General features: G+C 33.4%; 1 protein-coding gene across 9 annotated transcripts in view; it reads left to right on the forward strand.

Moving 5' to 3' along the window:
- The window catches only part of NBEAL1 (neurobeachin like 1), a 174,880-nt gene that overhangs the window by 100,980 nt on the left and 59,558 nt on the right, over positions 1 to 14,342 (forward strand). For all 9 annotated transcript variants that reach the window (XM_077747670.1, XM_077747675.1, XM_077747676.1 and 6 more), the window contains 5 exons: positions 135 to 292; positions 2,714 to 2,838; positions 7,531 to 7,657; positions 12,875 to 13,023; positions 13,512 to 13,645. In XM_077747670.1, coding sequence (XP_077603796.1) covers positions 135 to 292; positions 2,714 to 2,838; positions 7,531 to 7,657; positions 12,875 to 13,023; positions 13,512 to 13,645 — 693 coding nt within the window. The remainder of the gene's footprint in view (positions 1 to 134; positions 293 to 2,713; positions 2,839 to 7,530; positions 7,658 to 12,874; positions 13,024 to 13,511; positions 13,646 to 14,342) is intronic.

Consider the following 14,342-nt stretch of genomic DNA (forward strand, 5'->3'; position numbering starts at 1 on the left):
AGAAATAGTGTTGGTTATCAGCTTCTTTCTTTTCCTGTATGATTATATTGGATTAAATTTTTTAAATTATGGCATTAAAATTTAAATATACCTGTAAATATATGATTCAATGCTATTATTTATTGCTGTTTCAGGAGTTTTTTGTAGAGCCATTTAATCGAAAAGCACGCCAAGAGAATTTGAGGTATAATAATATGCTTAAACAACTTAGCAGTCAGCAGTTAGTCACTCTGAGACGCTGGAAGGCAATTCAGCTCTATCTTACATCTGAAAGGGGACCTTGGGCTGAAAGGTAAGAGGATATAATTTATTAAATATCTTTTCTTCTTTAGAGCTTTTGTCTAGAACTTTTTGAGCCAGTTACCTCTCCAATCCAGTTTTTAAAACATTCAACTTATAAAGAATTGCTTTTTAATCAATTTGGTTGTCTTTTTGTGAATTATAGGTCTGGGATGTTCAGAGCTTCATATATATGTGTTTTCACCATGGAGTTATTTCCCTTCCTTTTACCCTGTGATACAGAATTTAAGTCTTGAATCAGCTTACTTCTTTCTTCTTGATACTCCTCTTTGAGCTGGAGTTAGTGACGTTATGTGTTTGAATATCTTACAATTTATTTACTTGACCCTAAGTCACTTATATTTTGCTGAATCATATTTCTATATATATCTATGCTTTTTTTTTATTGTGGCAGAATACACATAATATAAACTTACCATCTTAACCATTTATTTAAAATATTCTTAATGTTTTATTTATTTCTGAGAGAGAGAGAGACAGCGTGAGGAGGGGAAGGTCGGAGAGAGAGAGGGAGATATAGAATCTGAAGCAGGCTCCAGGCTCTGAGCTAGCTGTCAGCACAGAGCCCAATATGGGGCTTGAACCCACGAACCATGAGATCATGACCTGAGCCGAAGTTGGACGCTTAACCAACGGAGCCACCCAGGCGCCCCCATCTTAACCATTTAAAAATAAATGATTTAGTGACATTAAGTACATTCATAATGTACAGTCATTACCACTGTCCAGCTTTAGAACCTTTTCATTACTGCTGAAAGAAACCCAGGACCCAGTAAGCAGTCACTCTCTATTGTTCCTTTACCCAGTCCCTGGCAACTACCAGTCTGCATTCTGTCTTTATGGATTTGCCTATTCTTGATATTTTATATAGATGGAATCGTACAAATGTGGCCTTTTGTGTCTGGTTTCTTTCACTTAGCATAATGTTTTCATTATATTGTAGCATGTATCCGCACCTCTTTTTTAATGGCCAAATAATATTCCATTGTGTGGATATAACACATTTTGTCCATTCATCAGATGGTAGATATTTGGGTTGTTTTCTTGTGGTTTTTGTAAATAGTACTGCTTTGAACATTTGTGAACAAGTGTTTATTTCCAAACATCTGTTTTAAATTCTTTTAAGTGCATACCTACAAGCAAAATTGTTTGGTCATGTGATAATCCAATGTCTTACTTATTCAGGAATCGCCAAACTATCTTCCACATCAACTGCATCATTTAACATTCCCATCAGCAATGTTTGTGGGCTCTAGTTTGTCCACAACCTCACCAGTATTTGTAAAATTTTCCAGTTTTTAAAATTATGACTGTCCTTATGGATGTGAAGGGCTACCTTATGACTTTTATTTGTATTTCTTTTTTTAATTTAAAAAATATTTTTAATGTTTATTTTTGAGAGAGACATAGACAGAGAGTGAGTGGGGGAAGGGCAGAAAGAGAGGGAGACAGAATCCAAAGCAGGCTCCAGACTCTTAGTTGTCAGCCCAGAGCAGGACGCTGGGCTTGAACTCACTGTGAGATCTGACCTAAGTCAAAGTCAGGCGCTCAACAGACTGAGCCACCCAGGCACCCTGTTGATTTGTATTTCTTAATGACCAGTGACATTGAGTATCTTTTCATTTGTTGGATATTTGTATATCTTTTTTAAAGAAATGTGTATTTAAGTTCTTTTGCCCATTTTTAAATTGGATTGTTTGATGTTTTGTGGTTGACTTATAAGAGTTCTTTTTCTTAGTAAAAGACCATTATCAGATCTATGATTTGTAAATATTCAGATTGTCTTTTCACTTTCTTGGTACTAGCCTTTGGTATACAAAAAGTTTTTAAGTTCCAAGTCCCCATTTGTCTATTTTTTTCTTTTGTTACTTGTGTTTTTGATATAATATCTAAGAAACCATTCCCAAGTCCAAGGTCATGAAGATTTACTCCTATCTTTTCTTCAAAGAGTTTTAGCTCTTCTATTTGGATCTTTGATCTATTTATAATTATATTCTCTTTATTTGTACTAAAATTATTATTTTATTTTGAACACTGCATTTAGAATAAACTCATTGTATACCTAGTTAAGAACTACCATTGAACAGTTAAAGAGTAAAATCTATCAAGCTGTGTGAAGATTTATGTTCAATTTATGTTCAATTCTTATTCTGGTCCCTATGTACAACATGGCATTTCAGGCAAATAATTTAGCCTGTCTTAGGTTCTTCATGTGTAAACTGAAGCTGTGTGTATTTGCATTAGTTTTCGTTTAGGGCTGTTTGGGTCAAATGAGATAATGAATATGAATGTTTTTATAAAATGGTGTTAAACAAATGTAAAATTCCTAATACTTTCCTACTGTGTTTCAATAAATCAATCTTGATAACCTCAACCTTAGTAATTTTACTTGTTTACTTATGAATATTCATAGGAAACAAAATCCAATTCACTGGAAACTAGCTAACGTAGAAAATTATTCCCGCATGAGACTTAAATTGGTGCCAAATTATAACTTCAAAACTCATGAAGATGCTAGTGCTTTGAGAGATAATCTAGGTGAGTTCCAATGGCTGTTTAATTATTTTTTGAAGATAATGAGGGTATTGGTGCGTTGGTTATTGTTTTTATTAATTGTTTCAGAATTGCTTACTCATGAAGGAAGGATGACATTTTATAATTATTTCTTTTTCAGAATGTTAAAGTTTTATTTATAAAGCTTTGTTGTACAGAATATAGTTGATATTTAAATGGTTGTATATATTAAATGCTGTTCTTTGACCTAAATCTAAGATGATTCGTATTTCAATTAATTGTAACTTTCAAAGAAAAGCATAATTTGCGATCATAAAATTATACTGTAGTTTATGTGCAGTACATTATCTTTTGTATCCGTTATAATACATTGAAACAGTGGTTCTTTTCCCTTAGTCTTACCAAGACTGAGGCTCATATTAGATATATTTAGAATTCTTAGCAACCCTTTAGATTTTTGTTTTATATCCTGTCCTTAGATCCTTAGTATCTTAGATGAGCTAGTATCTTTTTCTAGAAAAAAAGTACAAAAACACATAGCTTAGCAGTATTTCAAAACAGATTTTAAAGAGTCTCCACAACTCTTTAGGAAACCCTTCCTTTCTGCCCACCTTTTTGACTCTACCTTTCTGTCTTGGTGTCTCCCTTTTTAAAGGCAGGTCAATGAAATATCCAGTATAATTCATTGTTCATTCGTTGGCAATCATGTGTCTACTAAATTGTGATTGTTTCATTGTAGCCACCTGTTTTCAGTGCTAAGTTTTAGATGAAATTCAAGAAACAGTTTTTAAATCTTTTTAAAGCTGCCCTAATATATTGGCCAATACATTTGATGCCATAAATTAATCAAAAGTGCTATCTATGATGCCTGCCATTTATGGTCTTATATCCTAAAATACATCAGACACAGAAACTGATTTTTCTTAATGCAAAGTAATAGTCCTACCCATTAAAGAAACTCCGACTTTGAGAGTATCTTATATGGGAATAGTCACTTACATATAGCTTGTCCTCCCTGAACTTATCTTGAGACTATTATATTTTCTCTACTTATTGAAATTCGACTGTGCTTATTACTTAGCAAATATCTATTGGTGAATGACTTGAATCTTGTAATACTTAGAATTGTGTCCTCTATTTTTTCTTTGTTTTTGCCAAGAAATCCCACCCCAGGAAATTCCCTGTTCTTCCTTTCCTCACTTATTTACACATATACACAGGTAGAATTTTATGTCCCTTCTCCTTGGTTTTAGTTGAGTATAGGAAAACTAGTACTCTTTCTTTTTTTCTTTTCTTTTCTTTTTTTTTTAATTACTTAGTTAAGTAATCTCTGCACCCAATGAANTATTATATATAAAATAGAAATACTCTATTCTGAAAAACCAAAAAGAAATACTCTTTCCTGGCTTTGTTGGTGGAACATGTAGTTCTTGATCTTGGAATTGTGAGTTTGAGCCCCACATTGGGTATAGAGATTCCTTCAAATCTTTTTTACAAAGTACTCTTTTCTGAGTATTTGCAACAACTTATTTTTAGTTCTTACACCGTTTCTCCTGTCTCTGAACCATTTGGTAGTTGTAGTTATCCTCCTCTGTAATTATCTATTTTTTTCTAGCACTGCTACTTAACCTCCTAGTTGTCTTCCTAATTTTTAGTCTTGTTCACCTTTTATAATTTTTTTAAAATGAACAGGGGAGGGGCAGAGAGAGAGGGAGACACGGAACTGGAAGCAGACTCCAGGCTCTGAGCTGTAGGCACAGAGCCCAGTGCGGGACTTGAACCCACAGACAGTGAGATCATGACCTGAGCCGAAGTCAGACACTTAACTGACTGAGCCACCCAGGCACCCCTAGTTTTGTTCACCTTTTAAATGATTATGTTCCTGGATCCATGCCTAGGCATCTTGCATTTTGCTTATGCTCTCTATGAAGTGGTGATCTCGTGACTTCACCACTGTATATATATGAAATGATGCTTTCCCACATGTATTTCTATTATAACCTGTCTTTTGAAGGTTTCCAACTGCCTGTCTGTCTATTGGGATATCTCTTCCACGGGGGCTTCCATGTAAAATTTCCGAAATTGAATTCATTATGTTTTCTCATTTGTCTACTACTTACCCTAGACTCTGCTGCTCTTGCATTTTGTGTTGTAGTTTCATTTTCTTCATCTATTAGTTACTCAGATTAAAATCTTTAATATTAGCTATGAATCTATCCATATCCCTCTTAATTTCCTACATAATAGCTCTTTAGGTGCCTTGTCCTCCTTTCTTCCATAGCTTTTGAATAGTTTTCCTTATTTTCATTCCCTTTCCTGTTGCCATGACTTACTTGGTGTGCTATCTTTTCCCAGACTTACAGTAGTTTCCCAGCTGCCTCTTTACCTGAAGTGTTTCCCATCCTCAGTTTATTCTCCAGTCTTTCATCACATTTTGAACTTAACTCTTTTTTTCTTTACAATTTTTTACAGTTTATTTATTTTTGAGAGAAATAGAGAGACAGAACATAAGCAGGGGAGGGGCAGAGAGAGAGGGAGACATAGAATCCGAAACAGGCTCCAGGTTCTGAGCTGCCAGCATAGAACTCGATGCGAGGCTCGAACCCACGAACCACGAGATCATGACCTCAGCTGAAGTTGGACGCTTAACTCACTAAGCCAGCCAGCGCCCCTTGAACTTATACTCTTAATGGAATAGTGTCATTCAGCTACATAAAGTCTATTTTCTCTTTGTATCAGATTATCTAGACTCCTGATTTTCAGGGTTTTGTTTTTTTTTTTTTTTTTTTTTGCTTTCTCATATGCTTTGTTTAATTAAATGCTTAACAATAAATTTTGCCACATGCAGTAAATTGGAGCACATGAAGAAACATGTTCAATAACTAGGAAAAGTATGAGCTAGTACTTCCTAGTTATAGACAAAGGTGTGATCAAAGCAAATTTACACAGAAAAAAGCAGCTGTAATTACGTAGATTCATTTTTTATGTGTGAGCAATGATACTGTTTGAAAAATTAAGGGAGGATTTGTCATCTTTATAATGTTTTGTTATTTGATATGAATTGTTTTTGTTTCCCACAACTGAAATGTCTTTATTCATAGTTACATACATAACTTTTTCCCAGTCCTACCTATAAATTATGCATTTATTTTTATTACTATTCTTATACCACTCAATTAATTGAGAAGTAAATGTACACTTATAATAGCTGCCATTTATTTTATACTTAATGTAATGTGATATATCTCCATTTCACAGTTAAGAAAACAAAGATTAAGAGGAGTCATGTAGTTAATAAATGGCAAAACCGAATTTGAATTTAAGTCTACCACTTCACAGTCTTTGTTCTTCCCATTATATTAGCCCTGCCTTCTTACAAAATGTATAGTTTATAAAATTTATTACATTTATTACATATATATATATCCATAATTATTAAATTCCATGTGCTCCAGAAAAGAACTCTTCAGCTCTTGAATTATGTATTTGTTAAGGATAAATTGTCACATTGTTACCTAATATTTCTTTAGTACAAATACACGGTAAAAATAGTTTTATTAGGGGCGCGTGGGTAGCTCAGTCGGTTAAGCATCTGACTTCGGCTCAGGTCATGATCTCACGGTTTGTGAGTTCGAGCCCCATGTCGGGCTCTGTGCTGACGGCTGGCTCAGAGCCTGGAGCCTATTTCAGATTCTGTGTCTCCCTCTCTCTCTCTGACCTTTCACTGCTCATGCTGTCTCTCTCTCTCAGAAATAAAACATTAAAATAAAAAAAAATAGTTTTATTAATACAGTGAGAATAATTCTTTCTTTGACTTATTGGCATGCATTAGAATTAAATTAATTAAAGAGATCAGTTTCCCCATTATGAAACATAAATAATACCATCATTAGAAATAGATGACAGAGGTGCCTGGGTCGCTCAGTTGGTTGGATGTCTGACTTCATCTAGGTCATAATCTCGTGGTCTGTGAGTTTGAGCCCCATGTCGGCCTCTGTGCTGACAACTCGGAGTCTGGAGCCTGCTTCAGATTCTTTGTCTCCCTCTGTCTCTGTTCCCCCTTGGCTTGCACCCTGTCTCTCTCATTCTCAAAAATAAATAAACATAAATAATAATTTAAAAAACCTTTTTATATAGATGACATATTTTAAAAACATTTATTCCTTTTTTTATACATTAATAGTTTTTAAAATCACAAACAACCCAGATTACTCTAAATCATGTATTAAAAACTTTCCTGTAGTAAATTGCTTTTCTATATTAGAAAACTTTACCTTCTGAGGTTTTTTCCCAGTTTTATAAATATAATTGACATACAATACTGTATAAGATCTAGAGCATAATGACTTGAGATATCTGTGTATTGCAAAGTAAGTACCATAGAATTTAGTTAACATACATCATGTGATGTAGTTATGAAATATTTTTTCCTTATGATGAGAACTTTTTGGATCTACTCTTGTAGCAAATATACCATACATTGTTGTTAACTATAGTCATCGTGCACATTACGTCCCCAGTACTTATTTGTCTTATAGCTGAAAGTTTAGACCTTTTGACTACTTTCTCCCAATTTCCTTACCCTCTTCCTTTACTTAATATATATATTATACTATATATTATTATGTCATTAATAGCCAGAAGTTATAGAAGGACTATAATAGGATTGTAGGATTGCTTTGTGTTTAATAGATATTTTGTACTTATTTTCAACAGGTGTCCAACACTCACAGCCTTCCAGTGATTCATTGCTTTTGGAGGTAGTGAAACAAGTAAAAGTTAGCAATATGGAGGAGGATAAATTAGACCTTCCTGAAGAAGATATAACAGCCAGAGTAAATATGTATGTATAAGTATTTGAAAGAATTAAAAATTATTTTGTTCTGGGGGAGGATGTGTGGCTCAGTCAGTTGGGCATCTGGCTCTTGATTTTAGTTCAGGTTGTGATCTCAAGGTTCATGGGATTGAGCCCTACATTGGGCTCTGCACTGACAGTGCAGTGCTTAAGATTCTTTCTCTCTCTCTCTCTTTCTCTCTTCTATCTCTCTCTCTCTATCCCCCTCTCCTTGTCAATATAAATAAATAAACATTTTAAAAAATTATTTTGTTCTGAAAAATGGGATTATAAAATCATGGAAGGTATTTGCTTGAAATACTAAGTACGTGACCCTTGAACAATAAAGGTTTGAACTGCCTGGGTCTGCTTATATATGATTTTTTTCAATAAGTACAGTACATTACTGTAAATGTATTTTATCTTCCTAATGATTCTTAAAACCTTTTTCTTTTCTCTAGCTTATTTTATTGTAAGAATACAGTATATAAGGTATATACAAAAGATTCATCAGCTGTATATATTATTGGTTGGTAAGGCTTCTGGTCAACAGTAGGCTCTTGGTTAAATTTTTAGGGAGTCAATTTTATTTGTGGATTTTTGCACCAGATTCAGTACCACTAACCCCTGTATTGTTTAAGAGTCAACTGTATTTCCAGGATCCATCAGTTACTGCTATGTCATTTGTGAGTAGTCTATCAGTATTAACTGATATTATTGAGGAATGCTTCTTAGAACTAAGATAACTTTGATCTAGACATTGAAATTAGAAAATATTTTTAGCTGAATGATAATGAAAACATAACTTACAAAGTTTGTGGGATACAGTTAAAGCTACATTTAGATGGAAAGTACAAAATAAAATATAAACTCGTAAGTAGAAGGAAGAAATTATAAAGAGGAAAGCAGTAGTCATGAAAAGAAAATTGGAAAAGGAGAAAGACCAAAGAAAACAAAAGCTAGTTATTAAAACTCAAAGAGCTAACAAAACAGAAACCTCTTGCCAGACTGGTCAGGAAAGAAATAAAGGCAACATAAATAACCAATATTGGGAATGAAAAAGGAGCTAACACTATAAATATTAAAATGACTAAAAAGAGATATTAAATACACGTTATGCCAATAAATTTGACAACATAAACGAAATGGACAAATTCCTTGAAAGAGACAGACCTCCCTCAAGAAGAAAGTTTAAACTGAATAGCCTTATATACATTTAAAAATTTTGAATTTGTAGTTGAAAATTTTCCCAAACATAAAATATATTGATTTCTTTATCTCTCCTTTGTATTAATTATCATAAATACAGACTTTCCTGTGTTTTAAGGCCAACAGAACAGTTTTATAGTTACTATTGTATTCACTTGTCTAAATCAGTCAAGAGAAGAATAGACAAAACTATATAATTGTCCTTTCTTTTATATTTGCCTACATAATTACTATATACTTATATACGTTGTTTCTTTGTGCACTTTCAAATTACCATCTGGTGTCCTCATTTTCTAGCCTGAAGGACTGCTTTTATTTCCATGTAAGGAATGTCACCACAGATTCTCTCAGTCTTTGTTATCTGTGGTAGTCTTTATTTTTGCCTTCATTTTTGGGTACTTTAAAAAAATTTAGTTACATCTTTTGAAAATTGAGATTCATAAAATATAAAATTTATTGTTTCAGTGTAACATTCCATAGGTTTTATTATATTCACAGATGCAATTATGTACATTTTCATCACTCAAAGGAAATCTTGTACTTTTTTAGTAGACACTCCCAATTTTTCCCTTCTACATCACCTAGAAACCACTAATCTGCTTTCTATCTCTTTTGGATTTGCCTGTTTTTGACATTTCATTTATTTCTTACAATATATGGCCTTTTATGTCCAGCTTATTTCATTCAGTATAATGTTTCCAAGGTTCATTCATAGTAGTAGTTTGTAACTGTACTTCATTCCATTTTATGGTTGAGTAATATTCCATTATATACCACCTATGTTTATCCATTCATCAGTTGATGAACATAAAGTTGTTTCTACTTTTTGGTTATTATAAATTATACTGCCGTGAATATTCATGTACAGATCTTTGTGTCAACATATGTTTTCAATTACATTGGGTATATAGCTAGGAATGGGTTTGTTAGTTATATGGTAAATCTATGTACAACCTTTTGAGGAATTGTAAAATTGTTTTTACACTGACTACATCATTTAACACCTTTAAGTAACATATAGGAGCTCAGATTTCTCCACATTTACCCCAAGTTTTGATATTCTATGTGTTTATTTATTATACCATTCTATAAGATTTGAAATGGTACCTTGTGATTTTAATTTGCATTTTCCTAATGACCAGTACAGCTGAGCATCTTTTCATGGGTTTGTTTACTATTTATATATCTTTTTTGGAGAAATACTTATGTAAATCATTTGCTCATTTTTTAAAATTGTGTTATCTTTTAGTTAGTTATAATGATTCTTTATTCTATATATACATGCCTTATCAGGTATATGATTTCCAAAAATGGTCTCCCATCGAATCTGTTTTCCTTCATTTTGTTGATGCACAAAAATTTAAAAATTTGAAGTCCCATTTATCTTTTTTTTCCCTAAGAGTTTTATATTTTATCTCTTACATTTAGGTCTTTGATCCATTTTCAGTTAATTTATGTATGTGGTATGATGTAGGAGTCCATATTCATTCTTCTGTATGTGATTGATTATCTATTGCCTGAGGACCATTGCTTTCTTTTATAAAGGATAATTTTGCTAGATATACAATTATTAGTAGACAGGTGTTTTTTGTTTTGTTTTGTTTTTTTCTTTTCAGCATTTTGAATATGTCATCCCACTACATTTTAGCATCCTATATTGTTGTTTTTGTCCCTGGCTTTCAGCACCTTGGCTTTATGTCCATGTGTAGATATCTTTGGATATTCACAGAATCTTCCTGGATGTATAGATTATTATTATTTTATTTAGGAAGTCTCAGGCATTATTTCTTCAAATATGTATGTTTGGCTCTTTTTCTCGGTCCTCTCTGGAAGTCCTTTTACACATACGTTGTTTCCCATGATGGTAACCCTCTGAGGTTTTTCATTCTGCTTTTTTCCTTTGTGTTCTTCAGGTTGGACGGTTTCTTTTGAGCTTTCAAGAGTCCTGCTTCTTTTCTCTGCAAGTTCAAATATGCTATTGAGAGGTGCCTGGGTGGCTCAGTCGGTTAAGCATCCGACTTCAGTTCAGGTCATGATCTCCTGGTTCATGGATTCGAGCCTCATGTTGGGCCTGGAGCCTCAGGTGGCTCAGTCGGTTAAGCATCCGACTTCAGTTCAGGTCATGATCTCCTGGTTCATGGGTTCGAGCCTCATGTCGGGCCTGGAGCCTCCTTTGGATTTGTGTGGCCCTCCCTCTCTGCCCACTCCCTTGCTTGTGATCTGTCTCTCTCTGTCTCTCAAAAAATAAATAAACACTAAAAATTTTTAAAAATATGCTATTGAGTCCTTCTGGTAAAATTTTCATTTAGTTATTATGCTTTTTTTGATTCCACAGTTTTCCATGTGGTTCCCTTTTTAAAGATATGTATGTAATCTCTGTCTCTTAATTGACAGTCTCTATTTGACTAACCTCTGTTGCCATAATAAATGCACTTTAGTTCTTTAGACTAGTTTCCTCTAGTTCTTTTAATGTATTTACAATAGCTACTTCAAAGTCTTTGCTAAGTTAAACATCTGAGGTCCCCCAAAGACAGTTTATTTTTACTGTGTTTGTCTTGATGGCTCAAACTTCACTTTTTGTTTGCATTTTAGATAATAAATTTTAACCACTCTGGTTTCTGATTCCCTTTTTGATGGTGGTTATTATGGTGGTATTTTTACTTAATGACTTTTCTGGACTAATTTTGTGGAATAGGTCTTACCTGCTCTGTGTTGCCAGAGATGTCTGTACTCATTGAGTTTTTGTTTTACTGTTTGTTTGTTTGTTTTTAAGTTTATTTATTATGAGAGAGAGTGTGTGTAAAAGCAGGGGAGGGGCAGAGAGAGAAAGAATCCCAACCAGGCTCCACGTAATCAGCACAGAGCCTTACGTGGGGCTCAATCCCCGAAATTGTGAGATCGTGGCCTGAGCTGAAATCAGGAGTTTGATGCTTAACTGACTAAACCACCTGGTGCCCTACTTTGTTTTGTTTTTAAACAAAAAGCCTGGCCCTTTATTAAAAGTCAGCATAGGTTAGTAGTCAGGCAATAATTAACTAGCTTGTTGTATTTAAACCCCGTGTTCCAGAAGACTACCATTCTTTGCTAGTAGGTCTGTGTGTGCCTTAGGGAATGAGTTCAAATTTCATGATTTATGTATCTGCCTTGACTTTTACCTTCTATGTTTGTAAAGCCTCAGCCAAAAACAAGTACTTAAGACCTAAATATATAATTTATTCTGAGCATCACTTTTTTTTAGATTATAAACTACACATGGCAAGCATTTCTTTAGAACTTATTTTAATATTACAAATTGACCAGGTTCAGTAGTAATCTTTGTTGACATAAATAATATTTTTGTTAATATAATTTTAATAATTTCTAAAGATTTATAATTTATAAATTATAATTTGTTATGATTTGTAATTCTGTTAAATTATAAAGTATATAATTATAATGTTATAATTACTGTTACAATTTATGTTTATTGGAGAATATAACAGTCCTCTTAATACAAGATGACTTTAAGTAAGGTATTGCAATAGTAGCTCTTTGTATTATCTCCAGTTCCATTGTAGAGAACATCATGATAATGTTGCTCTAGATTTAGTTGCTCCTGAAAAGTCTCATTTTACAGTTTAAGAATCACTCATAGTTAGTGCTTCTGATAATTATTTATAAAACATCACTAATGATGCATTCCTTTATTCACAGATTCATATATTCCCTTGGTCAATTCATGTTTTGCAAATATAACTAAAATGACATGACTAGCATTGCTGTATCTGTGAACTGTCCTCTGCCAGTAGTTTTAAAGATTCACTATATTTTGTTTTAATGGGTCACATACAATTAAAGTGTAAAACTTTTTTTTTTTTGAAACTGAGTTATTGAGAAAGAATATTTTGGACAATAATTAATTTAATATGCAGTGGAATTTTTTATAGGTAATTCAAATACTCTTTCTTGATACTCTCTCCCATTTACACAGAATACATTGTTGAATGGTTTTTGTTTGGTTGATCTTGGTTTTTATAGTGATGAAAAAGAAGAACAGGATCAAAAAGAAAAATTGGTGTTGTCAGAAGACTGTGAGCTCATTACAATAATTGACATAATTCCTGGCAGATTTGAAATCACAACTCAACACATTTACTTCTATGATTGCAGCATTGAAAAAGAAGATGGTGAGGAGTTCTGGGGGAATAATTTCTGTTGTTCAATAGTTAAGTATCCAGCTTGTTATACATTAATGAGAAGAAAACAATAAAATAGGATTGTGGAATTGTGGTCTATCATGTAAAAGGAGAAATGGAAAGTCAACATGGAATTAAATTTCAACATATATTGGAGGGAATAATTTTTTTGTTAATGTTTTTTAAAAGGTTTGATAAGAGGAATTGCTGTAAACTTGAGTTATAAAATTCAATCTGAATTTTATTTGCACATTTATTTCTATCAGCTTTCTACTTAATCCTGTATCTGAAAATTAAAGCTGTAGAATTTAAAAATATTTTGAAAAGAAACATCCACTAAATTTAACAAATGGTTTTTATAAAACAAATTTAATTCCTTTTCCCTAAGTGCCACTTTTGTCAGGAGCTATGAGATATATTCTGTGTAATACAAGTAACTTCATATGGTACTCTGGTCAAAAATTTTCTTTTGTTTTTAGGGATAGGCTTTGATTTCAAGTGGCCTCATTCTCAAATTCGAGAGATTCACCTGCGGCGTTACAACTTAAGGAGGTCAGCCCTTGAGATTTTTCATGTTGACCAATCCAACTACTTTCTCAATTTCAAAAAAGAGGTATGTAAGATGCTGCCTTTCTGGCAACCTCCAAGTATTAGCTTGAAATAATTTTCCATCTGGTGAGCTGTAGTAAAACGTGGACTCATTTGTAAAGTCAACATATTGGAGGACAGAAATCTCTGCCTTGGGGGCTAAGTAGTATGTGAATTTTTGTTGGGATTTGTCTTTGAGTATTTTTAGGGTGCTTGTTTTCAATGTTTATGAGTAGATAAAGAAATCTGTAGAATATTGAGTGTCAGCTAATGGTGCCTCACAGTATCCAGTTGTGAAATAATATGCAATATATACTATGTGACGAATTGATGAAATTGGGTTGGGTTCAGTTAAATAATGGAGAATGTGTTTCTTCCAGGAGAGGAGTATATTCTTTCCCCCACCCAAAGTTTATTTATTTTTGAGAAGGAGAGAGAGAACACAAGCTGTGGGGGGACAGAGAGACCGGGTGACACAGAATCCAAAGCAGGCTCCAGGCTCTGAGCTCTCAACACAGAGCCTGACACGGGGCTCAAACCCATGAACTGCAAGATCATGACCTGAGCTGAAATCAGATGCTTACTGACTGAGCCACCCAGGCACCCCAGGAGGAGAGTATATTCTTAAATAGTATACGTGGTTAAGTGATTACCATTGAAGCCAGATTACCTAGGTCCAGGTACTAGCTCCACCAATAGCTGTGTACCTTCACCATATTACT

This window comes from Crocuta crocuta, unplaced genomic scaffold (genome assembly GCF_008692635.1).
Source record: "Crocuta crocuta isolate KB4526 unplaced genomic scaffold, BGI_CrCroc_1.0 scaffold159, whole genome shotgun sequence".
Lineage (NCBI taxonomy): Eukaryota > Metazoa > Chordata > Mammalia > Carnivora > Hyaenidae > Crocuta > Crocuta crocuta.